The sequence below is a fragment of the Rhineura floridana genome, chromosome 6 (assembly GCF_030035675.1).
Source record: "Rhineura floridana isolate rRhiFlo1 chromosome 6, rRhiFlo1.hap2, whole genome shotgun sequence".
NCBI lineage: Eukaryota > Metazoa > Chordata > Lepidosauria > Squamata > Rhineuridae > Rhineura > Rhineura floridana.
The window spans coordinates 122,579,875-122,607,247 of NC_084485.1; the positions used below are offsets into that span (position 1 = coordinate 122,579,875).

Here is a 27,373-nt window from a genome sequence, read left to right on the forward strand (position 1 = left end):
TATCTACTAGCAACTCTCAGCACCCTTCACTAACTACACTTCCCAGGATTCTTTGAGAGAAGCCATGACTGTCCAAAGTGAAATAAAGGCCTGGTGTGGATGTGGTCAGGGACAGATTTGGTTTAAATTTGGGTGGGAGGCTACATGTGCCTGCTGTAGAATAAAAAGGTGGGGGAAACACTGAAAAGCAATGATACTGTTCACAATGTTTTCCTTTTGGAAAGGAAAGGGGCTTCCCCTCTGCCCAGTGCCCACCCACCCAACCTCCTCCCCTCCCCCTCCCTAGGTCAGTGTTGGACTAGGACCTGGGAGACCAGGGTTCAAATCCCCACACAGCCATGAAGCTGACTGGGTGACCTTGGGCCAGTCACTGCCTCTCAGCCTCAGAGGAAGGCAATGGAAAAACCACCTCTGAATACCATATACCATGAAAACCCTATTCAAAGGGTCGCCATAAGTCCGGTCGACTTGAAGGCAGTCCATTTCCATTTTCAAACACGATTGCGCAGAAATAAATCCCACTGAACTCAAAAAGTATGCAAATGATCAAACTAGGGTTACCAGGCCCAGCCTCCAAGAGGTCTTCTGTATCTTTAAAAGTTGTGCAGGGGGAAGGGATAATTTCACCTTGTGGATTTTCCCATTACGGTGTTGCAAGAAAACCTGTACTTGGCTGAATTTTCTCTCCTCTTAAAGATACAGAATCATTCTCAGGCCCTGAGCCTGGCAACCCTAGATGAAACCCACCCTCTGTTCTCCCTCCTATCCCCTCCCTCTTGCCCCTTCCCTCCGTCTTCTTTTGCCCCTCCTGCTCCATCCGCTTCAAGCCCCCACCTTCCCCTCCCTCCTCCTCCTCCCCATAGTCAATTTACCTATCTTATGCATGATTGCACAGAAGTAAATCCCACTGAACTCTATAAGCATGCAAATGATCAAATCTGCCCTCCCCTCCCCCTTCGCCCCCCTCCAATATGCTCCTTCCCCCTCCCCCATAGTCAGTTTTTCCTATCCTAACCGCGATTTCATAGGAGTAAATCCCATTGAACTCAAGCATGCAAATGATCAGACCTGCTTTTCCCCTCCTTCCCCTCTCCTCTCCCACCCTTCCTTCTTTCTATTATTTGGGCTGATTGCAGGTATTGCTACCACTCACCATATGCTCAGAGGCACATGTTACCAAATTCTTCCAAGCTACACAGCAAGTGGATTAGACTGTGAAAAACCAACCCAAATTGTGTTTGTATTTTGACAAATTTGTAGGACAGTACAATATCTCAGAGAGGAGGTCAGGTCTCCTGCCCCCCTGGTGCATTCACTATAGCTGCCCAATTTCCCTGCTTTTAAAAGTTTGATAGAAATATCTGTGGGCTATAGGTACATTCTTAAACTGCAAGGTTTTTTGCCTATTAGTGAATAATTCTCAAAGGGTGTTCACCTGGCTAGTGTGAAAGATTTCTGAGATGATCCAACAGGTTGCAGGTTGGTATTAGATTTTTGTAAGATGACTCAAACTGAACTAATCTTCAGTACCTATAAGTGTGAACTAGATCTTGATAAATAGCTGCTGCTTCATCTGTAACCAGAGATGTGTGTATATATGATGGTGTTAAAGTGGGTTCACATGCTTGTTCCTGCGATGAGACTTGCACTGCAGAAACTCCATGGAAATACAACATCCCCACTAATGGAGATCATGTCACCCAGTTAGCAGCAGCGAGGGTACAGTGTTGTTCATGCTTCAATCCTGTCCTTAAGTTGGCACTTTACTGGCTTTGCCTGAAATCCTAACTGCATTTACCTGGGAGTAATTCAATAGTACTTACTCCTGAGTACACATGGCTAGGATTGTGCAGTTGGATAGTAGCCAACTTTAGAGGATAAAGTTAAGGAACGCACTGAAGGAACACAGTGCAACTGGGCTAAACTCTCCCCCTCCAATCCCTGTATCTGGTGTTGGCTACAGTTATAATATAAAATCCCCACTCAACAATTAAGCTCTTGAGCCAATTGCTCTCTCAGGTTGTTGCAGAGATACAATGGGGAGTGAGAAACGTTACATTTAAATCTTGGTTAGGATTGATAATCTTACCTGGAATACACATCTGGGGAACCTCTTGGCTATAGCAAGAAGTTTTGGGATTCCTGAAAGCTGTTCGTGAAACAGCTACAACAGACTGATGTGTGTTAGGACAATGCCTGGTCACAGCCACAATATTCTCATCAACTTGATCTACATATACCTGAAAGTACATTTTAAAGAAATAATAATTAAGAGACACTTTTATTCTTCAAGGTATACTTTAATTTAGATGAATAACCACCATGTCAAAATTCTTGCCAAGGTCATATTAAAACAAAGGCGTCAAGGGTAAGGCCTTGGTTATGAGGCTACCAGAGCCCTCCTTTTAAACCAGCAAGAGGTAGAGGGCACACGATGCACAAACTGAAGGAGTGCTCCTAAATTTGTCTGCCCAGATGACTCACGCAAGCAGGCTTAAGCCACATGGCAAGTACCACAGCAGACTGCAGAGAAACAAATGTCATGTTATATTCTAATATGGCATCTGGTTCTCTTAACCAAGACCTATAAGACGACTGATTAAGACTAAGAGACCAGCAAAAGACATTGTGGTGTCTTCATGCACCTTCCTGAGGCCTCTACATTCTCTTGCTGCCTCGCCCTTTTGTTCCCTCAATGCCCCTGACAAATGCCTCATTTTGCTTTCCTCTGGGTTTGACCCAGTTCTTGCCTGATTAAAACCTTTAGTTCCCAGCTCTTGGTGCAATCTGTTGATAGCCAGCCTTCCTGCTATTATCCCAGTTTTGAAATTAACTGCACCAGGTGTTGAAGGTGTTGCTGCTGGATTCCACTTTGGATAAAATCGCTCTTCAGAGACTACAGAAATCTGAGAACAAAATGAAGAAAAAGAAAAAAACAACTGTATTTTTTTCCCTTCTGTGCCCAAAGAAGTTACATGGTGCACTTCATAGGAACAGAAACCTTTTGCTTTGACAGATTAAGGGAATGAATTTATGTCCTCTGTTGGTGCACTATATCTGCACTGACAGTAATTTCACAAGTTACGTCTTAGAGACTGTCATACACGTTTCAATATGATAGCAGTATTTTATTTCAAAGATTTATTATACCATCTTGGATCAAAGGCTTCAAAGTGGTTTACGAAAAATTAACACAACAAATAAACTCAAAACAATTGGCAGATATAAGCAACCATTAAAATACGATAATTTAAAATACCTAAGCTAGTAAAAAGGTTTTAAAATACTCAGGTAAATACTCAAACAACCCCCCCTCCATGCCTAGAATATAGCCAAGTTGGCACCAGGCACACCTCCCTGGGGAGGGCATTCGATAGCTAGGGTGCCACTACTGAAAAGATCTTCTCCCTTGCTGTAGCAACCTCACTTTCAATAGAGGCAGTATTTGTAGAAGGGCATCAACTAATAACCAGTTGGTATGGGAAGAGACATTCCTTCATGCATTTGGGTCCTAAACCATTTAGAAAGCGAGTACCAGTACTTTGAATTGTGCCCAGAAGCAAACAGGCATTCACTGAAATTTTTAGTAGTGGCGAGATATGATCTGAGTGAGCAATGCCAGTCAAAATTCTGAACACTGCATTCTGAACTAACTGATTCTTCCACACTTTCCATTGGCAACCCTAAGTATACCTACACATTGCAAATGAGATGTTACCAGTGGATGGATAGCCATGTTTGACTATCCCTAATGACATGTAAGAACATGCAAGAGAAGCATATTGCTAAAACACATACCTGATGTGGTACTAGTTCATCATATCCTTTAGTACTCCCTGTAGCACAGCAGGCCATGGAAACAATGGTTGAAGTGGGAAGGGCATCATAAGCAGATCGATGCTAGCAATAACAAATTGTACAGGGGGGTATTAAGTCAAGTTCAGAGGCAAGCATCTTATCCATCTATCTGAGTTCCATCATAAAGATGCCTTGTATGCAGGTGGAAATGTACTTCTGCTCATGCAAGAAGTGCCCCCAAATGCCAATGATTCTCAATTGCGTGAGCAAACTTTAATTCCCGTAAGACTGAATGCAACCCACTGGACCATATGCAGAAAACACTGAGTTTTGAAAGAGATGCAGCATACTTAATGTTTGCGTCCACATGCTGTCCACCACAATAAATATCTGTGATGGTCAGGCCAGGTCAAATTTTTACTGCTTACGGCCAAAGGCCTTTGCAGAAATTCAAAACAGGCTCAAAGGTATATAGCAAATTGCATTTGCAAATGCTGCAAATACTATATCTATATCAGAATTAAAAGAAAAGAAAAGAGCAACAAAGTAAGATTTAAGAAAATAAAAATGATAAAATCATCATCAATGCAGAGTATCATCATGACTATTTATAGCTATGCCTAAAAGCTCTCTGTAAGCTGGTTGCTTGAAAGTCATACATCCAGAACACTTTGTTAGAAAGGTTCAGCAATGGACACTGATGATTCCTAAGATATAGTTCAGCACCGCCAACCTATGTTGGTCCATAATAGATATCTTAATCCAAAACAGGGCTTTGCCAATCTCAATGATCCCATAAAAATAGGACCACCAATTCCATCAATCACCTGATATTACTACTTCTACTGACACTGAAGGCTGATTCTGGCATACAGGTTATATATGCGATGGAAGATGTTAGCGCGACAATGGCTCCCAGCTTGCATACTCCATTATGATCCACAGAAGATTTAAATTAAACACTTATGTGCATGCATTTCTATATGAGTTCACCCTGGTCAAATAGTCTGTCCACTGCAAAAGTTACAAAGGCATCATATCACATGTTCTATTTATGTGTGAACTGGAAAAGCATAAGGTATGCATTAAGCCTAATTCACAGGAAACAGCAGAAGTGGTGAACCTGCGCCTGTACTGTACACGACTTCAGTCTAAAGGTGGGAGCCCATATAGTTGGATGCCCTCCCTACAAAAATAGCTTCCTGCACATAGAAAACTAGGAGGCTGAGAAGAGTCTCTAAGAACACTTCTGCTGACCTACTAGTTTTCTACATACAGGTAGTTTTGCTGTTGTATGATGAAACCATCCAGTTGTATGAATGGTCCCCACCAGCTCTCTGAAGTGACATAGCCCAGACACAGATTTGCAATCTCATCTGCTGTTTGTGAGAACTAGGCCTACTTGTATGCAGGGCTGACCAAAGGTGCGCAGTACCCAATCTAAATCATGTTATTTTGGCACCCGAGGCAGAAAAATCTCACAAGCACTGCTCCCTCTCCCTGGCAATTAAAATACAACAGTTAAACGATTTGCTCCCTTTTTATGACACTCAAAATCAGTTACCAAAGCGAACTGCTTCACTCTGCCTAATGGTAGGGCTGGCCCTGATTGTATGTAAAACTTACAAGTCTGTGTGAACTAATCCTGAAACTGTCAAATATACTTCTATCACACTGTCCAATGTGACCAAATTCAACTTAAAAACAACAACACTATCATGAGAGGTAACAGGTCTATTCCATTCTGTGTTGTCAGGCCACTGACAGAGGCAGTGAGGAGTCTGGAACAAAGTCCTACTAGGAACAGCTGAAAGCCCTGGATATGTGTAGCTTGGAAAATAGAAGATTAAGGGGAGGCATGACAGCTGGAGGACTGTCACACAAAAGATGGAGCACACTTGTCCTCTGAGGCTTCACAGGGCAGGTCTAGAACTAATGGGTGAAAATTGCAGGGAAGTAGGTTTCAGCTAAACATTTGGAGAAACCTCCTAAAAGTAAGAGCTGCTGGGCTCTGGAACATACTGCTTTGAAAGGTGGTGGGCTCTGCTGGCACAAGAGGATTTCTATTTCCTCTCCTCCCACGGTGTCCCAAAATCCCTCAATCTTGCAGAGCCAATTTTGAGGGTGTGCAGGAGACTAGAAGGGAAGAAGAGGAAGAGGAATTTCTGTTGCACACAGGGAAGTCTCTTGCACCAGCACAGCTGCAGTGTTGCATATGGACCAGTATGGCCATCTATTAAGCATGTTATGGTTGCATCCTCCATTAAGCAGAAGATTGGATTAGGTGATCTCAAAGGTTCCTTCCACTTCTATGATTCTATATTACATGAAGACACAAAACCATTCAGTATAGGTCTTATACTCCCAAATATGATCTTCTCATTCTTTTCAGTGGGCGGGGGAGAGAAACAGAAGCGACACATTGTGGCTCTGCAGAATTTATAGCAGCTAGCGATTCACAATAGGCGACATAATGTTGCAGTAAGACCTGTGGATAATTATGTGCAGAGGACTGAATATAATCTACTTATGAGGGGACACATATAGGATGAACAACAAAGGTAACCATTAGCTACTCATGAAATAATTTCTTACTGTATTTAACATTTTAATTGTATGCAATAGTAATTTTTGTATGTTTTTAGTTGTGATTTTGCATAATATAAAAAACCATCATTACCTGCACCTACACAATGTTAAATACATTTAAATTCCAAACAGCTTAAAAGTAGTATTAGTTACCTATCATGAATTAATAAATGTACTGAAGTCATTTATATGGAGTGCCTATATAACTTTAATAAGCAGTTAAGCCTAGAACAATGAAAACAGCTACATTCCTTACCTGAATTGGACATTCATTATCATGTGTAATGTCCATGAACAGCGCATGTGCGATAGCAGGCATTAAAGGCCTCAAGCGTGGCTGAACAAAAGACCCAACTGGCTCTCCTCCAAAGCGATAAACTAATCTCCCCTCTTCATGACTGTTGTATGCACTCATTGCCTCTGGAGGACAAAAAACAAACAAACCCTCACTGAGTATGTATATGAAGAATCATTCAACCTGCATCTGGTGAGACTGTGGGACTAAAAAATGTAGGGCATGCTTTTAATATTCACTCCAGTCACTGAACTTTGCTGGTAGTTACAGCTATGAGGGCCAATACCACAAAAATACTTTTAACAGAGGCCAAACTTTACACAATCTGGCATAATAAGAGGGAGACAGTTGTCTTGCTTACCTACTCCCTTTACAACATATAGAACCCAACACACAGGCCAGTCAATACTGCGTTATCTATTCATTGACCCCCACAATCCTATCCCTGAATTGAAATTTTAAAAATGGGCTGCAAGAACAGGGGAATTCCACAAATAAACAGTCTAGGTATTTCTTTTCTTGCATGGAAAGGGTGGTAGAATAAGGCAGGGGTGTGCATTAATCCAGTGCTTGCTTCTCCTTGCATCAGGATCAGAAAAGCAGCATCTGAACAGGTCCAGAGCCTCACAGTATGCTACAAACGAACAATTAAAAAGGAAGTTTTATGCTGAACTCTAAAATATGTTTTAAAAAAAACATACACACTCCCTTAGCCATTGTTAAGAGACTGGCAATATACCATAGAATCACATACTCCCTTCTTCCCACTCCCTAGTCTAACGAATATTACACTTGCCCGTTCTTAACAGTTAAAAGTTACACAGACAGCAGTCTTAATTATGGTTAGCGTTCACCAGATTTCTTCTTAACCAAGGATTTGCTGTTGTCAAGCCCTGGTTAGCAAGCCCTAGTTAAGATGGAACATGGTTAGCTTTAGCCACAGTTAAAACCAATGTCACTGCAACCATCAACCATGGTTACAGCTGGTAGAGAAACATTCTTACTCCAGATGGGAGAAAGTACATGATCACATTATTAATAATCCCTGATCCTTTAACCATAGTTAAGAGATGAGCAACATTATACCTGGACAGGTTGAAGGTGAGAGATGTGTTGTTCATGTGACTCAGCTGCAATACACACATGTACCTGTTCATACTGAGAGGTATGAAGAGGTAGTCATCTCAGCTATTCCCATAGGCAAGACACCCTCTCCAAGTCATCACAATTTTATCATTATTTTGAAAAGAACCCATAATGTTGAATGCACTGTTGTGTGTTTATAAAAAAAATGGATGCAAAGTCAGCCTTTTGCACATTAGCTTCCTTCACACACAGCATATCATGCTTAAATTCAAAAGTAAGCAATTCAAGGCAAGCCTACCTCTTATTAAAGAGCTAATGCCCAGCTTATTCACAAAGATATTGTCCAGCTCCTCACTTCCTGTGAACAGTTCAGCCACTACATACAAGTTGGGCCGCAATTTTCTAGCCGTGTCCATCATGTACTGCAAAAAGCACAGCCAAGGAAGCCACAGACAGAGGGGAAAGGCAGAACAAGAAAAGAGAAAGGACGCAAGGCTAGGCATGGATTTGGACAAGAGGGTAAATGCCACATAGCAAATACAAAAATAGAAAGCCGAAGATTAAAGGACCAAATACATTAAGTTATGAAGATGCATGAAAGTTAGCACAAACAAGAATTTGAGAAGGGGGAAAAAACCCACACAGCAGGCAAATAAAAAGGGAGGAGGGAAAGGCATTTGAATTGACAAGGGACACAAAAATAAATGCAAATAAGAACACAAAGTTAGTTCCACGTAAGGAGACTTTCACTCTTTTCTATATACATACAAAACACAGCAATCCTGCAACAAACCTTTCAAGCATGGTTTTATTTCTGGTACCTCTAATCAGACTGGTTATCCCAAGGCGGTTGACAAAGACGTTGTCAATGACCTCACTGCCCGTGAAGAGTTCTGCTATCACATAAAGATTAGGTCTGACTGACCTGGCTGCTGCCAACATCTCCTACAGATCATAATACATTTTTTTTTAAGAAAAACACCAGCTTCTGTACAATGTGCTTTTCCAATAGCATATGGCACAGATGCTACCCAATTACAGCAGTCTGCAAAATAAACTGAAGAGATGATAATGTGAAAAAAATGGGTGGAGGCGGCCAATGTTTAACTCTTCATCTGAAATAAATGGGACTTCAGAAACTGCTCCTACTTGGCTAGAACCTTTCCATTAAAACTGTGTGTAGACCTCCCAGAAATGCAACTGTGGATATCATGTAATGAATAGGTTTTGCAGAGATTATACACAAGGTTGAAAATTCTCACTCTGAATTTTTCAGGCAAAAATTATTTAATTCATAGAAGTATAAAACTTTTTCTTATTCCAAATATGTCAACTTAGAACGTTCTATGCCTACAAGTTAATAATTGTTTCTCATTTCTCTCACATACAGTTTTTGCTTTTTCTTTGCTAGGCAAAGTATATGTGAATAGTCCCATTAAAGCCAATGGTCAAATTAATTACAATGAATATCAAGTTTAACTGCTTTCAGTGGCACTTCCTTACACAGTGGCTAACTTTATAATTAGACTTCCTGGCTCCAATCCAGCTATTTGGAGTATGTGTTGAACAGATTTTCCCATGATCTGCTACAAACATCACTACAACTGGTTAATGGGCATTCTTAAGTCTTCCCATATTCTGCTGGTATGCTCTACTTCCATATTAAGCACACAAAAATGTGAGCCTTTAAAAGCCGATATGAACTTTACAATATTAAAAGTGACACATCAGTAAAGTGCAGTTAAGTGCATGAGCCAGGAAATCTTGTGAACTCATTAGTTAACTAGGCACTAGTTAAATAGGATCCTCCGTGGCGCAGAGTGGTAAGCGGCGGTAAAGCAGCCGAAAGCTCTGCTCACGATCGGAGTTCGACTCCAACAGAAGGAGGAAGTCAAATCTCTGGTAAAAGGGGTCGAGGTCCACTCAACCTTCCATCCATCCGTGGTCGGTAAAATGAGTACCCGGCATATGCTGGGGGGTAAAGAAAGGCCGGGGAAGGAACTGGCAAGCCCACCCCATATATACGGTCTGCCTAGTAAACGTCGCAAGACGTCACCCTAAGAGTCGGAAACGACTTGCACTGTAAGTGCGGGGACACCTTTACTTTTTACTTAATAGTAGCCAGGCAAGCTACCGTCTCTCAGCTCCAGCCTCTAGCTGCCTTAACCTCTACGGCAGAGATGAAGAACCTGCAGCCCTACTGATGTTGCATAACTCTAGTTCTCTTTAGCCCTGAACACTGGCCATGCTTGCTGGGGCTGATGGGAGTATCTGGTGGGCCACAAGCTCCCTGCTCCTGCTCTGTGGAGATAATAATACTGGCCTACCTTATGTGGCTAAAGAATGTCCGAGAACATACAAGAAGCACCTTCAAAATACTAAAAAAGTTGCACATAAATACTAAACAATTTTTTTGTTTGAACCAACAAATAGAAAATAAGGTTAACTCCTTACAAATTTCAAAGTAACACCTCTTATTTAACCTATGGCTGTTTATTTCCTATGTATCCCACAGTCACTCTCAAGGGGTAATTGGGGTTATCCAAGTTATTTTTACCTCACGATAACCCTCGAAAATAGGTTAGGCTGAAAGAAAGGAACTAACTGAAAGTCCTCCAGTGAGCTCCATGGCTGAGCAGAGATTTGAACCCAGGCTGTTTTGGCCCAAGTCTTAACACCCCAACCACTACACCACAAAAATCATGACATGGCTGCAATCCTACACACATTTACCTGGGAGTAAGTCCCACTGAATTCAGTTGGGCTTATTTCCTAGCAGACAAGCATAGGATTGCACTGTTAGGCTGCTGTCTTTTGCACACTTACTGGTGGGCCTCACTGAACACAGTAGGGCTTACATATGAGTAAAATGCACAGAAATGTGTTGCACCTGCACACAGTGAAGAAAAACACCAGCTTGTCCACCGTTAACCAGACAAAAGGCAGCCAGAATCTAGTAAGCATGTTCAAAGGGTCCTGCCCACACAGCAAAGGAGTTAGAAAAATGAAACAAAATTTAAAAACTGTGACACGTATCAGTTGGTGTAGATATAGGTGTTAAAGCCAGTTTCAAAGCTTTCTCATGTAAAGCCAGTTCCAAAGCTTTTTCATTAAATATGTGTATGTATAATTTGCATTTTTTTCCTATACCTCAGCTACATGAAGAGGTGTTGAGTGACAGTTATCAAGACGTATTCCATGGAAGTATTTGGCAGTCAATTCAGTGTACTTTTTCATGTGAGCCCAGAGATATGGGCAGTCGTCTGGCTTGTTCCCATAACGTAGCTTGACACTGTCGCCCCAGCAAATTAGTTCTCTTCTCAAGTAAACATTTGAACCTGTAAAAGGAGGGAGAAAGACTAGTTTACGTATAATGTTGCTGTGGTGGTTTTCAACACTCTTACCAATGTTAGAAATAAAAGGCATTTCAACTCGCGCCAAGTGACAGAAACATGCAGAAGTAATTTGTACAGTGTCATATTTCAAAATAGAAGATTTTAAAAAATGGTAACTTTGCATGTTTCTCAAATACAAAGTTGTATTATTTGTTATTATTATTTATTTCATTTATGGATTGCTTCCCATGAGGCATTCTGAAGCTATTTACAATATAAACAACATATATAAGAGATACATACATAGAAACACTTAAAACTGCATATATAAGAACAAATTTAAAAATCATAAATATAACAAACAGTATAAAACAACAGCACGTACATAAAATCAGTTCAGTTGTAAGACAGACAGATTTTAGAAGGCTTGTACTATAAAGCTTAAAACACTTTAAAATACAAAGAGGTTAGGGTAAGTGAACATCATGAACCACAGAATGATTTCTCCTCTCTCAATTTATCTTTATATAAAAATGTGAAATCGTTCATCAGAAGCACAGTTATTATGGGCTGGATTGAATAATATGGAACCAATTATTCCCCTGCCCATGGAGGAGAGTGAGAGCAAGAGTGCACCTTACTTTTTCTTGACCACCTGGAATGCCTGCCTTGCCTTCAGCACAAGCCATCTTGACAGGGACAGAACACTGGAATAGCATAAACCAACACGAAATCCAATGTGCAGAGACTCTTATCACAGAGTCAGTCCCCAAAATTGGAACTGTAACCTTGCAAAATGGGTCTATGTGCAATGGATTTTATGCACAGTATGTATGGATGTGAAAGCTGGACAGTGAAGAAAGCGGATAAGAGAAAAATCAACTCATTTGAAATGGGGTGTTGGAGGAGAGCTTTGCGCATACCACGCACTGCGAAAAAGACCAATAATTGGGTGCTAGAACAAATTAAACCAGAACTGTCACTAGAAGCCAAAATGATGAAACTGAGGTTGTCATACTTTGGACACATCATGAGAAGACATGATTCACTAGAAAAGGCAATAATGCTGGGAAAAACAGAAGGGAGTAGAAAAAGAGGAAGGCCGAACAAGAGATGGATTGATTCCATAAAGGAAGCCACAGACCTGAACTTACAAGATCTAAACAGGGTGGCTCATGACAGGTGCTTTTGGAGGTCACTGGTTCATAGGGTTGCCATAAGTTGTAATTGACTTGAAGGCACATAACAACAGGGTCCTATTTGAACATTAATGTCCCCATCTGCCTGGATGGTCAGTGGCATCAAAGGCAGGGCAGGCACACTGAATGGTTGAGGCAGCAAGGTGCATTCTTGCTCCCCACCAAATGGAGGACAATGATTAGTCTCAGCCTCAGTTGTGTTGGAAAAGTAATTGTTGCACAATCCATTAGCCTGTGTACTATTGGATAAAAACACTGCAAGTTCATTTTTGAGATGAGTGGGGGTGGGGAATGTATTTTGGTATGAGTCATGCTCTTTGTGTAACACCCTTTGATCTGAAAGGATTAAGGGTGGTTTTAAAATATTTCAAATAAGTAAATAAAACAATTAGCACTCTCCATTGGTAGCCAACTATTAAAAAAAGGACCACTAATTTGTGAATTTCACAAGACACAAGTTTTACATCTGAAACTCTTGATGATAGCAAAGTCCATGTGGTTTCTCACTTCTCATAACGCAGCTATCACTCTGCTTAATATTGCTTCCACAACGAAAAATCTTGCTCCATCTAAATGTTAACTGCTCCCCAGAAGTTAGGATCTTCCCATATTCACTGGACACTGCATGGGGATTCCAGGTGATACTTGGTCCTGGACAATTTGAATTCTACAGGAGTAACTTCGTCTTCACCAAAAATGAAGACCAGATGCAGACATATTGCTACCCAAGGGTAAGCGACTGGGGGCATGGAATTGTGTGCTTCTTCCTCCACACTTTTCCTTGAATGCAAATTCAACCTCATTCTACCTTTTCCCTGTCATATCTAACAACTGTTGGAATATAGGGATGTTTCCAAAAAGCCTTATAAACCCTCAAATCTGGAAGGGAACTGGGAGCATCCCTGGCTTCATTTCAACCTGGACCATCTTAATGATGAACCTGCTCCTTTGAACTTCAATGGGTTTATATATTCTGTGGGCTAAACAATCCAGAACAGAGTTCCATAGTAGTTTCCCGGAATGGCTTTCTATATTCACTGCAACAACAATAAAATTTACTTCACAGTGGTTTCAGAGTGCTGTTTTCTCTATTGCTCTATCTAAAATAAAGTTATCAGTTTTTAAAAACCGCCTCAGATTTTGCAATAGCCCTATTTAGATAATCAGAAATTCCAAAGCCTATATGCATTGTTTTATTTATGACAATTTAGGGGACATTTTTCTTGCACAGTTTAATAACATGTTTGTGTTGGTTCCCAAGCAGTGCATCATCATCATCATCCCAAAGTTCCTGCAATGCCCGCCTCATACACAGCTCGAGCCATTATAGGCAGAGATTCTTTGCAAAGAAAGTCCAAATGTTCAGGCACTCTTAGGAAGCCAGTGCCTTACTGAAAGGTCTCTAGGAAGCTACTCAAGTATTGCAGTAAGAAGATATAGTTCAAGTGAAACCTGAAAACTATTGAAATCCGCTCGCACAAGAGGCAGTGATGGTCAGCAACCTGGATGGCTTTAAAAGAAGGTTTGACAAATTTATCCTTTATTTATTTAAATTATTTATTTATTTAAATTCATGGAGGATAAGGCTATCAATGGCTACTAGCCATGATGGCTGTCCTGTGCCACCACAGTCGGATGCATTATGCTTCTGAAAACCAGTTGCCAGTATCTGCATGAGGGGAGACTATTGTTGCACTCAGGTCCTGCTTCTGGGCTTCCCATGGGCCACTGTGAGAACAGGATGTTAAGACTAGATGGGCCACTAACAAAATGCATTTTTAAAAGGTATATATAGCATTTAGAATCACAAACCTGGTTCAGCAAAATTTCTGAGAGGATCATCTCCCATCACCCAGCCATTATAGGCCATAAAATAACTTGCTTTGTCAGAATGATGCATCATAACTTCTTCTTCTTCCAGGGTTAGTTCTTTAAATGGGTACGTAAAGAACCTGTAGGATACAGAAATTACTTTTTAGAGCAGGGGTAGGGAATTTGTTGTAGGACTGCAGTTCCCATCATTACTGACCACTGGCCATGCTTGCTAGGCCTCATGGGAGGTGCAGTTCAGTAACATCTGGAGAGCCACAGCTTTCCCATCTGTTTTAGAGCATATAAAGAGTGAAATATATGTCCCTCCACTATAATATTGCCACCAGCTTAATAGCGGATACTTTTGTTTGGTGCTGAGCTTTTTCTTTCTCCTGACCCACTGTTATCTTGTTAGGCCCAAATCCTGCACCTAGATGTCCACAACTTTATGGGTACCAGCAATCTCACTGAAGATTAGATTACATACACCATTTCATATGTATGATGGAGGTAGTTGGTCCATTGTATCTTAATTTTCAAACTCCGTCTAACATTCTTTTTTTTTTAAAAAAGGATCTTTTCAAACAATAACAAAATCTTTAATTCAGTCTTTTATATAACATTAAATTATTTGTGTGTTTACATTTCTGACCATGCAATCAAAGGCTTTCAATCATTCTCCTTTGTAGTGTAGTGCTATTGGTCAAATTATTGCCAGATGCCCCATAAACAGGCAACCACCAACTCCTGTAAAAAGACCAAAATCTCACTTTTATACTGAAGAATACTGTGTGCAATATATGTCAACACACATGAACACTCACAATTTCAGAAGAACTTCATAAACATACAAAAAATAGATGCACCAGTGAACTCTTATCAAATTTAGATAGCTAACATCATTCACTGGTACATCTTGGATGTCCACAAAATTTGATGGAATTTTTCAACATCCAGAGGTGAAATGTTGATATTCATTAGCCACATTCAATCACATCTCAATGCCAGCTCAATGCAGCCCCTTCTTTCCTCTGCAATTTTCTTCTGACATACTGCAATTTAACCAGGAAGTCTCCAATTAATCAGTTTTCTGCTCTCATCCAGACCGAAAAACAGTGGTTATCATGTTCAGAACAAGCCAGGATCTTAAACCAACTTTTAAAATGGCAACTTAGGATCCTGCTTTGTCCTTAACTTGGTTACCAGAGTTTCCCAATTTGGATGCAACAGGAAACTATGGATGGGTGGCATCCTACCAAAGGATCACATCAGCGCAAGGATTTACACTTGAGCAATGGAACCCCTTTCCCTCCCTAAATCTGCTCCGGAAGATTGCGGTAAAACCCCAGATGTAAGGGGCATGGGGGGAGGAGGTGGGGAAATTCCATTGGGACACATTAGTTGGATACCATCTCATGTTTAGAACATAATTCGATAAAAGTAAATCCCTACTGGATCAGACCAAAGGCACATGTAGTTCATTATTCAGTTCTCAGTGGTCAGCAAGATACCTATGGGAAGTCTGCAAGGAGAACATGAGCATAGCACTCTCCCACTCTGGTTCCCCAGCAGCTGGTATTCAGAGGCATACAGCATACTGGTTAATTGAAGACTTCCAAGTTTAAGAGATGCATGCTGTAAAAAGGAGAGAAGGGGTGATGCAAGTGTTTGGACAAAGGTTTGTATATATCTTGGCTTATTAAATACACACGTATGCAACACATGAACACACACACAGAATGTTCTTTAATAACTTATATTTTCTGACATTTATCTATTACCAAACTCCCTTGTTCAAGAAACCCAATCATTTTCATCTATCACCATTCATGAAAACATGAAAGAAAACGTACTTTAAAACACAAGTTAAATAGATACAATACCTTGTAACTAAAGGAAATTTCCGGGTTACAGGACCTAACTTGGGACCATGACCAGCCAGTCGTTCATAGTTCACTGTTGCTACAATGCAGGTGACTGCCTAGAATATATTAAAAGCAATTGTTTCAATGAAGCTTTAATAGTTCAATGGATGCTATCAGTAATGAACAAATGAATGCAAATGCCTTATTGTTACAACCTGCTCTTGATGGTAGTTTGTTTGTCGGTACATTTCACCATTTAGTTCTTCAACTCTCTTGCGGAACCAGTTACAACATTCTTCTATGGCAGCAGGCCCATTGCTAGAAACAAAATACAAGAAATACAAGACCATCAGAACAGGTATGAAAACGTCTGAAGTTTTGACTTTAAAACATGTATAACCATAAGGAAGTTGATGCCTCCTTACTTGGATGTGAACATTGAGTCAGTGCAAAATGAATCCTCTGTATCCAAGCAGTTAAGACCTACTTGTAAATTTTAGCTACATTTGGTGTCAAATATATCCTGAAATTTTTTTTGGGTGAATCTGGAACAATTTATTCTGTGCATCTCTGATTGATTGATTGCATTTGTATACCACCCCATAGCCGAAGCTCTGTGGGCGGTTTACAACAATTAAAAACAAATATACAAATTTAAAAACATTTTTTTTAAAGCAATTTAAAAACACATGCTAAAATGCCTGGGAGAAGAGGAGAAGAGGGAGGAGAGGTCCTCTTGTGGATAAGGAATTGGTTAAGAAGCAGAAAGCAGAGAGTAGGAATAAACGGACAGTTCTCCCAGTGGAGGGCTATAGGAAGTGGAGTCCCTCAAGGATCGGTATTGGGACCTGTACTTTTCAACTTGTTCATTAATGACCTAGTATTAGGAGTGAGCAGTGAAGTGGCCAAGTTTGCTGACGACACTAAATTGTTCAGGGTTGTTAAAACAAAAAGGGATTGTGAAGAGCTCCAAAAAGACCTCTCCAAACTGAGTGAATGGGCGGAAAAATGGCAAATGCAATTCAATATAAACAAGTGTAAAATTATGCATATTGGAGCAAAAAATCTTAATTTCACATATACGCTCATGGGGTCTGAACTGGCGGTGACCGACCAGGAGAGAGACCTCGGGGTTGTAGTGGACAGCACGATGAAAATGTCGACCCAGTGTGTGGCAGCTGTGAAAAAGGCAAATTCCATGCTAGCGATAATTAGGAAAGGTATTGAAAATAAAACAGCCAATATCATAATGCCGTTGTATAAATCTATGGTGCAGCCGCATTTGGAATACTGTGTACAGTTCTGGTCACCTCATCTCAAAAAGGATATTATAGAGTTGGAAAAGGTTCAGAAGAGGGCAACCAGAATGATCAAGGGGATGGAGCGACTCCCTTACGAGGAAAGGTTGAAGCATTTGGGGCTTTCTAGTTTAGAGAAAAGGCGGGTCAGAAGAGACATGATAGAAGTGTATAAAATTATGCATGGCATTGAGAAAGTGGATAGAGAAAAGTTCTTCTCCCTCTCTCATAATACTAGAACTTGTGGACATTCAAAGAAGCTGAATGTTGGAAGATTCAGGACAGACAAAAGGAAGTACTTCTTTACTCAGCACATAGTTAAACTATGGAATTTGCTCCCACAAGATGCAGTAATGGCCACCAGCTTGGATGGCTTTAAAAGAAGATTAGACAAATTCATGGGGGACAGGGGTATCAATGGCTACTGGCCATGATGGCTGTGCTCTGCCACCCTGGTCGGAGGCAGCATGCTTCTGGGGACTGGTTGCCGGAGGCCTCAGGAGGGGAGAGTGTTCTTGCACTCGGGTCCTGCTTGCGGGCTTCCCCCAGGCACCTGGTTGGCCACTGTGAGAACAGGATGCTGGACTAGATGGGCCACTGGCCTGATCCAGCAGGCTCTTCTTATGTTCTTATGAAAGTCTTGACCTGGCACCAAAAAGATAACAGTGTTGGTGCCAGGCGTGCCTCATCAGAAAAATCATTCCATAATTTGGGGGCTACCACTGAGAAGGCCCTCTCCCTTGTTGCCAGACTCCCAGCTTCCCTTGGAGTATGCACCCAGAAGAGGGCCTTGGAAGTTGAGCATAGTGTACGGGTGGGTTCATATTGGGAGAGGCGTTCCATCAGGTATTGTGGTCCTAAGCCATGTAAGGCTTTACAGGTTAAAACCAGCACCTTGAATCGAGCTCGGAAACATACAGGCAGCCAATGCAAGCGGGCCAGAATTGGTTTTATATGTTCAAACCGTCTGGTTCCTGTTACCAATTTGGCCGCTGCATTTTGCACAAGCTGCAGCTTCCGAACCGTCTTCAAAGGCAGCCCCACGTAGAGAACACTGCAGTAATCCAACTTGGAGGTTACCAGAGCATGGACAATTGAAGCCAGGTTATCCCTGTCCAGATAGGGGCGCAGCTGGGCCACCAACCGAAGTTGGTAGAAGGCACTCTGTTGCCACCAAGGCCACCTGAGCCTCAAGTAACAGAGATGGTTATAGGAGAACCCGCAAGCTATGACCCTGCTCCTTCGGGGGGAGTGCAACCCCATCCAGGACAGGTTGGACATCCACCGTCTGGACAGGAGAACCACCCACTAGCAGCATCTCAGTCTTGTCTGGATTGAGCCTCAGTTTATTAGCCCTCATCCAGTCCATTGTCGCAGCCAGACACTGGTTTAGCACATTGACAGCCTCACCTGAAGAAGATGAAAAGGAGAAATAGAGCTGTGTGTCATCAGCGTACTGATGGCAACGCACTCTAAAGCTCCGGATGACTGCACCCAATGGTTTCATGTAGATGTTGAACAGCATGGGGGACAGAACTGACCCTTGCAGAACCCCATACTGGAGAGTCCAGGGTGCTGAGCAATGTTCCCCAAGCACCACCTTCTTCTGGATCCAACCTGCCAAGTAGGAGTGGAACCACCGCCATGCAGTCCCTCCCACTCCCAACTCAGCTAGTCTTCCCAGAAGGATACCGTGGTCAAAGGTATCGAAAGCTGCTGAGAGATCAAGGAGAATCAACAGAGTCACACTCCCCCGTCTCTCTCCCGACAGAGATCATCATTCAGGGCGACCAAGGCTGTTTCCATGCTAAAACCAGGCCTGAGACCTGACCGAAATGGATCCAGATAATCAGTCTCATCCAAGAGGGTCTGGAGCTGGGCTGCCACCAGTCATTCGAGGACCTTGCCCAGGGATGGAACATTTGCTACTGGCCTGTAGTTAAGATTTTCTGGGTCCAGGGAGGGTCTCTTCAGGAGTGGTCTCACCACTGCCTCTTTCAGGCACCCAGGGACCACCCCCTCTCGCAGAGAGGCATTAATCACTTCCCTGGCCCAGCTGGCTGTTCCATCCCTGCTAGCTTTTATTAGCCAAGAAGGGCAAGGATCTAGCACAGAAGTGGTTGCACAAACCTGTCCAAGCACCTTGTCAACATCCTCAAGCTGTACCAACTGAAACTCATCCAAGAAATAGGTACAAGGCTGCGCTCTGGTTACCTCGCTTGATTCACCTGCTACAACACTGGAGTCTAAGTCCTGGCGGATGCTAAAGATTTTATCCTGGAAGTGCCTAGCAAATTCATTACAGTGGGCCTCAGATGGTTCTACCATGTCCTTGGGGCCCGTGTGTAATAGCCCCCGGACAATTCTGAAGAGCACCACTGGGCGGCAGATTGATGATTAGATAGTGGCAACAAAATTTTTTTTTTTGCTGTCCTCACTGCCCCTAAATACAGCTTACCATAGGCACTTACCAGTGTGTACTTGCATCCACCAGGAGTTCGTCTCCATCTGCACTCAAGCCGTCTCCTATATTGTTTTATCGCTCTCAGCTCTGGGGTATACCATGCAGCCTTACGAGCTCTACACAGGAGAGGGCGCTCAGGAGCAATCATGTCAACCGCCCAGGTCATTTCTGTATTCCACAGTTCAACCAAGGTTTCGACAGGAGTGCCAGTCCTATCAGCCAGAAAACCCCCCAGAGCCCTTAGGAAACCATCCGGATCCATTAGTCTCTGGGGTCGGACCAACTTAATAGGTCTCCCACCCTTGCAGAGGGGAAAGGCCACTGTAAGTCTAAATCTTTTAGTTGCCTTTGCATTAAATATACGTACAAGAACACTGGTGTAGAAGAACAGTACAACCTGTGAAAAACTGACTATTGACCCCTTCCAAGTAAGAACAGAAAATTCAGGTGTTAGGAAATACAGAAGTCAATTTCATAGCACTTTCAGTGTGTTTATGTGCACACACTATTATGTATTTATTACATTTATACCCCACCTTTCTTTTTTCATGAATCCCAAGGCAGCCAACATGCTTCCCAGGCGGTCTCCCATCCAGACCTGACCAGACCTGACCCTGCTTAGCTTCAGCAGGGAGCTGACACACTACTGCCAGGTGGGTTGGAGGTGCTGCAACAGAGGCCACTGCTGTGCTGTTTTGGCAGTACATATATCAGGCTCCTCTTTTGCCTGTGAATGGAGCACACTCAATTTTTGACTCCCAAATGACAGGTCTGACTTTCTTCTCTTGGAAAAGCATGTGCTACCAAGACACTAGAGGTGTTTTAAATGGTGATGTAAGGACATACCTGTGTGGTATGAAGGTGTTCAGTGCAATGTTCATATCTACAGTACAGCCAAGTCTCTTAAATTGGGGATCCTGAATGATTGCAAGATGTTGATTGGGATCCGTTTTTACTTTTGAACCATCTGTTGGTAGATTTGAGGAACAGAAAATTTTGTAATGAATTTGAAGGCATTTATTGTCCATTATGATTAAGCAGTTTCTTATTCTTCTTAAAGCCAAGAGACTGACAGGCCTAGATACTACTCAGCAGTATAACCCACTGCAAAGGGGAGAAACTCATTGCGTTCTGCAAAAATAACAATTAACATACAAAAAGGTTAGCTTTCAGTGCTCTTAAAATATGTAGCTTATGATTTCTCAGCACATAACAGACATCCTGCCACCTGTTTAAGGTGAGATATAGATAGTATGTAGTGTGTGTATATATCTCTGTATATATCTCTTATTTTATCACACTCATACAATATGAAATATTGATCTGAGAAAACAAACGTAATAAAAAGTATAATAATGGAAACTCATAGTACATATTGTTTTCTTGATCTACATAAATTCTCTGTATAATGATATAGGAATGCATTGTACCAAATAAAATGTCTGGATTTACATTTTTCTGTATTTTATTACACCAGTAGATTATAAATGCACTCCATTTTTCTATTAAACAATCCCAAGATTGTCTGCCTGCTCCGATTTTGACTAAACTGGACAATTTGATCATGTTTGCCGTGTTCCACACTCTGATTTTCTGGTCTTCAAGTGAAGGGGCCTTTCTTTTTTCCAGTTATGACATATGGTTATATAAGGAGCAGTTAATAAATTAATAAGCTGAGTTGTTTTCTATGCTTGAACTTAAGCCATGCTGCAGAGGAAAAATGGGTCATCTGATGTCAGGTGCTATATCCTCTCAAAGTGGCCTGCTGGAGGTGGGAGAGCTCAGGATCCAGCCCACTGGCCAGATCCTGTTTCCCAAACCTGCCGTACTACCACATGACAAGATACTTTTGAAATGAAAGGGACTTTCAAAAGTAGCTTTATTTCCCCAAGCCCCAAGCAAAGTAGTAAAAAATCTCACTGGACTAACACAAGCCCCCTGCATGAGCTTATGCAACTTTCTGAATCTCAAGTACAATAAAAAGGATATTGTTTCTTCATGCTTCAATAAAGGTTTTTACCTTGAGTTAAAAGGGTTTTAAATTGCTCGACTGCTTTGTTAACATCTACTTGGAAGAATTCCCATAACTTTATCTTGGGAAAAATATGCTCCCACATGATTTTACGGACAGACTGTAGAAATAAAAGCAGGATGTCAGGCAGGTAAACAAAAATCAGTGTTATATACATAATGAATTATAAATGCTGTTCGGCCCAAACTGTTTTGAAACATCATTCCTTTATTACATATGTAACACTTTGTGAAACATTTATAGTTTCAAAAGAAAGAAAGCCTGGAACCAAGAAGTATCTACATCCTTGGATTTTATTTTATTTTTTAAAGATGGGGATGGTTTTGAGCAGCATCTTAGTACAGATATGATTTACTTATATATGAACTTTCTACAAAATAATTCACAGCTAGATAACTTGCAATACAAAGTCTGAAGAAAGAAAAACTTTTTTTAAAAAATAAAAAGACATTCTGGAAATACAATGAATGATATCCAATTGCGTCTGCCTGCTTGCTCAACAAGACTACTTCTTCCTCTCCTCCCCCTTGACCCCCCCATCTGCTCTGCAGGGCTGAGGGACCTCAAGATCGGGGAGGCATGAAGGGCTGCAGGGGGAGAAAAGGAAGGGGAAGTCCCATTTGTGACACATTGGATTTTATCCAATATAGCTGTACTTAAGACAAATATTACAAAATACATTCAAAAGACTTAGCATATGAATGCTATATTAAAAATTGACCACTGCCGTACTGAAGGAAAAGCTTTCTGAAACAAAAGTTTTAAGTCAGCTCTGTTAACCCATGCAAGCTGGAAAGTAAAATGGACCTCTCTAGGACAGAATGTCCACAAAGTCTAAGTGATACTTTCCTTCACTCTAAGTGATACTTTCCTTCATTCAGTGACAGCATTTGTTACCAAGCAGGATTCATTTTCTTACATTCAAGTGGTGATCATTTTCAATCAGCGGAGGAACCCCTTTATCACTGCATTTGCCACCAGCTACTTTACAGGTTAAATGCCAAAGGGCTCGGTCCAAAAGCCAGGCTGGTTTTAAGTGAGGAGAATTAGTAAGATTGTATGAGCATTCTGGATGTTGAGTTATCCATTCGCTATTTGCAGCTACAGAAAAACAAGAGACACAGAATTAGCAACACAATTAGCAAGATTAATTTAAATATCATGCAAATTAACACTTCAAGATGGCACTTCAGTTATCTTACCAATTACACTTCCATGCAGACTATGTAAGAGGACTGTAAGAAACTTAAGATTCTAAACAGAGAGGAACTGGGAAGTCTTACACCGCGTATGTGAAATTCAGTAAAAAAATTATGTTAGTGTATTTTTTATAATTCAATAAATAAATTTCTTAATACAGAAAATAGCATAGTATAGAATCATGGGATATTTGTCTTTACATATTTGTTTTCGATTTACAGATAAGCTGAGAAATATTGCTGAAGGTGAATACTCAGGAGAAGCTCAGCATGTATATTGTCCCCTGTATCTACATATTGGGGTATTATTCATCTTTGTTCCGTATAAGTGAGATTTGTTGCTGATGATTGTTTTAGCACTTGGTCGCTGAGTCATATAGAAAATAAAGTCTTGCCATGTCACAAAGAAGTCCATATTTGCTGTTGGCCTTTTGCTAGGTGCAGATGGCAAGTCGGTTAAGGCAATAAACCAGTAATACCACTTATCTAGTATTAACTGATCAGGTGTTTCCAATAACCTGCCATTACTAATTAAGCTGCTGTTAAAAATCACAGATAACTTCTAAAGATTTAGTATTTCCCTCTGTCATTATATTATGTTCCTTTTTGGGGACCACCTTGCTATATATGAATGTAATATTGATTGTCTATTAAATTCCACAAACATAGCAGCCATGTTCCAGGACACAAACCTAGGAACCAAGGAGCTCTGTACATTCTCCAAAATGGTTAATTCTACTGAGTGAGACTTGAACTAACAGAGTTCTCCGAGGAGCAGGGCAAGCTCACACATGCATATTCATCACCTGATGGCTGTAATATATCAAGTGATGATGTTCTATATCTCAAACTACTATTCACAGGCACAAAGCTTCCTTCAATGCAAGCAGTTCAAGGTTCGCCAGCACATCATTGAGTAAGGTACATGTGTGTGTCAATCAGCTTGTTGGAGGAGGAACGCAAGGAATATTCTCTTTCTTTTCAGAAATGTCATTCAAGAAAGACAAAAACAAAGCTTGGCATTTGTATGGATCTCAGACAACAGGAAAAACCGTCTGTGAAAGAAGAACACCTCTATCGGAGTGTAAGTTGTTCTTCCTTCACCTAAAATGTCCTCTAACAGTGAAACTGAAGATCCTTTAGAACCAGCATTCTAAGCCACGAAGATCTTACTATTCACTGAAGGTTTGACCTTTATAAAAATGGAACTCTGCCATCAGCAACAAAAGCAGCCAGCCAATCAAAGTGACATACAGCTACATTCAACTTGGGCATTTTTTCCAGTCTCCACTCAGCTGCACATTATTTCGGCATCACTTTGGCTGGTTCCATGCAAGAAAGCATCCTTTTCCTTTTTTTTAAGGAATAAAAAAAGGAAAGGCCTTTTTCTGTTAGGTGATGGAGACACAAAGTTTCATTAATAGAGGAGCTAGTTACTCAGTTGTCGGCCTCAAAGCATTTTGCAAATAAGTCATTCTGGCTAATTAAAAACATTTGAATTGTTATAAATATTAAAATATCCAGCATAAATCATCATTGCCCCCACCCAATTTATTCTGGATTAGTGAAGACTGAGACCACGTTTAAACAAGACACACAGAGAGCCTACAAGGAAAACTATTGCCTAGCTCAAACTACATTTTTAAAAATTATATTGCTCATTTTATACACTTGGACTCAACTGCTATATGCGAAGTTTACATATGTATTTAAAAGCTGCTGAATTCTGCATGCAATGTGGACAAATCACATGAAGATCAACTGTAGAAGTTGCAACGTCAGAAAAGCTGGAGCTGCAGTTATGTGAATGCTACTTACAGCAACATCTATGGTTTTATGACCGCATATAAATAATGTTTAATTCAACATTCCTAGATTCAGATAGTTATATACAGATTGTACATCAAATAGAGTATCTACAAAAATACAAACGTTTAAATATATGCTAAAATGATCTACTTCTGCAGCTTGTAAGCTTAAACACTGACAGAACTTATTTTACTTTCATTCTCTCCCAGGGTCAACTGCAAAAGAGTTCCAGATAAGAGGTTTTTAGGATGCAAAAATTCTATACATTTCAACTGAATGTACCAGAAAACAGAGCTCTTATCATTCAAAACAGGAAGCCTAAAATCAATGCAGGAAAGGAATAACTAAGTTCGTTCCAGTACTATTTGCCCACTTGAAATTGTACTGAAGTCAGTAAAGCTATGAAGCATGCAAATGATTCTATGATAGCAGCAGGGATGACCATGACAATAAAAATAAACATACCAGTGTGATTGTAGACTACATCTGTAATACAAACCATATTCCATTCATTTTTCATTTTTTCCACTAGTTTTCCAATTTCATTCCAAGAACACTTTGTGTTAGGGGTTGAAAAATCAGGATTTATTTGCAACTGATCAGCCAATGAGTAACATGATCTAGATAGACCAAGTCTCTGGACAGGGGTAAAGTGAACCATGTTGTAACCTATAAAGCAATAATGAAACTTATTAACATGTTTTTAAATAATTTTTTAATAATTTTATTTATTGGTCGCCTATCTGTCCAGGTTAGTGGACACTCTAGGTGACTTACAATAGCTAAAAGCTATACATAATATACAATATACAAAAACAATCTACAGTCCTAACGATTTAAAACCAATTTCCAATTAAAACATCATAAAATTAATCCTCCTCAATCCCATAGGCCTGCCTGAATAGCCAGGTTTTTAAGGCTCGACGAAAGCCTATCAGGGAGGGAGCATGTCGGAGATCATACGGAAGGGAATTCCAGAGGGTGGGGGCCACAACCGAAAATGCCCTCTCTCTGGTCCGCACCAGCCTAGCTGTTTTAGCCGGTGGGACCGAGAGAAGGTCTTGAGAGGCTGATTTGTGAGGCGGCATAATTGGTGATTCTGGAGGCGCTCCTTCAGATAAACTGGGCCGAAACCGTATAGGGTTTTAAAGGTCAACACCAACACCTTGAATCGGGCCCGGTAAACAACTGGTAACCAGTGAAGATCTATTAATACTGGAGTGATGTGATCACGGCGACGGCTGCGCTTGATCAAGCACACCGCCGCATTCTGTACCAGCTGTAATTTCTGGACCATTTTCAAGGGTAACCCCACGTAGAGCGCATTACAGTAGTTTAAGCGAGAGGAGACCAGGGCATGTATCACCTGTGGGAGCAGATGAACAGGGAGGTAGGGTCGCAGCCTCTGTATCAGATGTAATTGATACCAAGCTGCCCAACTCACCGCCGAAACCTGAGCCTCCATGGACAGCTGGGAGTCAAGAATGACCCCGAGGCTGCGGACCTGGTCCTTCAGGGGTAATCTCACCCCATTAAGTATCAGGTCTGTAATACCCAACCTTCCTCTGTCTCCTACAAGTAACACCTCGGACTTATCGGGATTCAGCTTCAGTCTGTTCTCTCCTGCCCGGGGATATGAGGACACACATAATAAACTGGGCAGTCATAAGTACTGAAAAGAACAGTTCAGACACAACAATTCAGACACAGCCCACTTTTCTGCCACCATCTCATCCTCAAATAGCATCTTCAGTGGAGCTTTTCCTTATTGTCAGGGGTCTGTTGATATCAACTCTAGGAAATGGGAGTTTTTGACTCTTCGGAAGCTCACTGTGAATTGTTGCAAGGCACTGAGGGTAAAGTTGCTTGCCTCCGTAGCAATCTTGATGCCTCATCCACATCTACTGTAGTACCCAGTGAGGTGTCCAGTGCAACATCTGCTGCAGCTTCTTAGAATCAGTTTCAGTTGGTGCAGCCTGATGATGTGGACAAGGTGCTTATGACAATGCGGCCAGCAACGTGTCCTCTCAACCCTTGCCCTTCTAGGCTTATTAAAGCTTGCCAAGGGCTTGACTGAGTGGATCCAGGGTGTGGTCAATGTGTCACTGTGGAAGGGGGTCATTCCAGCTGCCCTGAAAGAGGCGGTGATCCTAAAAAAGCCCACCCTGGACCCATTGGTTTGTGACAACTACTGCCTGTTTGCAAATACCTCCTTTTTAGGGAAGGTGATTGAGAGGGTTGCAGCGCAGCAATTGCAAGTACTCTTGGATGAAACAGATTATCTTGACTCATTCCAGTCTGGGTTCAAGCCTGGTTATGGGACTGAATCGGCCTTGGTCACCCTGATGGATGACCTTTATCGGGAGAAGGACAGGGGGAGTGCGACCCTGTTATTCTTACTTGATCTCTCTGTGGCTTTTGATACCATTGACCATGGCATCCTTTGGGACCAACTTGGTGAGATGGCACTGTTTTAGACTGGTTCCGATCCTATCTACAGAGTTGTTCTCAGAGAATAGCACTGGGTGATTGTCTTTCGGCCCCCCGGCAGTTGTGCTACGGGGTGCTGTAGGGTACCATCTTGTTCCCCAT

General features: G+C 41.4%; 1 protein-coding gene across 4 annotated transcripts in view; it reads right to left on the reverse strand.

Annotated features, from left to right (window-relative positions):
- Positions 1-27,373, reverse strand: part of AGL (amylo-alpha-1, 6-glucosidase, 4-alpha-glucanotransferase) — a 78,957-nt gene that overhangs the window by 37,266 nt on the left and 14,318 nt on the right. For 2 of the 4 annotated variants that reach the window (XM_061633688.1, XM_061633689.1), the window contains exons 5-18: positions 25,247-25,450; positions 22,693-22,874; positions 21,762-21,873; positions 20,588-20,708; positions 16,195-16,297; positions 15,998-16,095; positions 14,115-14,254; positions 10,919-11,106; positions 8,562-8,713; positions 8,067-8,263; positions 6,644-6,807; positions 3,799-3,900; positions 2,751-2,906; positions 2,090-2,240 (exon numbers count right to left, since the gene is read on the reverse strand). In XM_061633688.1, coding sequence (XP_061489672.1) covers positions 2,090-2,240; positions 2,751-2,906; positions 3,799-3,900; positions 6,644-6,807; positions 8,067-8,263; positions 8,562-8,713; positions 10,919-11,106; positions 14,115-14,254; positions 15,998-16,095; positions 16,195-16,297; positions 20,588-20,708; positions 21,762-21,873; positions 22,693-22,874; positions 25,247-25,450 — 2,070 coding nt within the window. The remainder of the gene's footprint in view (positions 1-2,089; positions 2,241-2,750; positions 2,907-3,798; positions 3,901-6,643; positions 6,808-8,066; positions 8,264-8,561; positions 8,714-10,918; positions 11,107-14,114; positions 14,255-15,997; positions 16,096-16,194; positions 16,298-20,587; positions 20,709-21,761; positions 21,874-22,692; positions 22,875-25,246; positions 25,451-27,373) is intronic. The other 2 variants (XM_061633690.1, XM_061633691.1) reach the window with 2 other exon arrangements.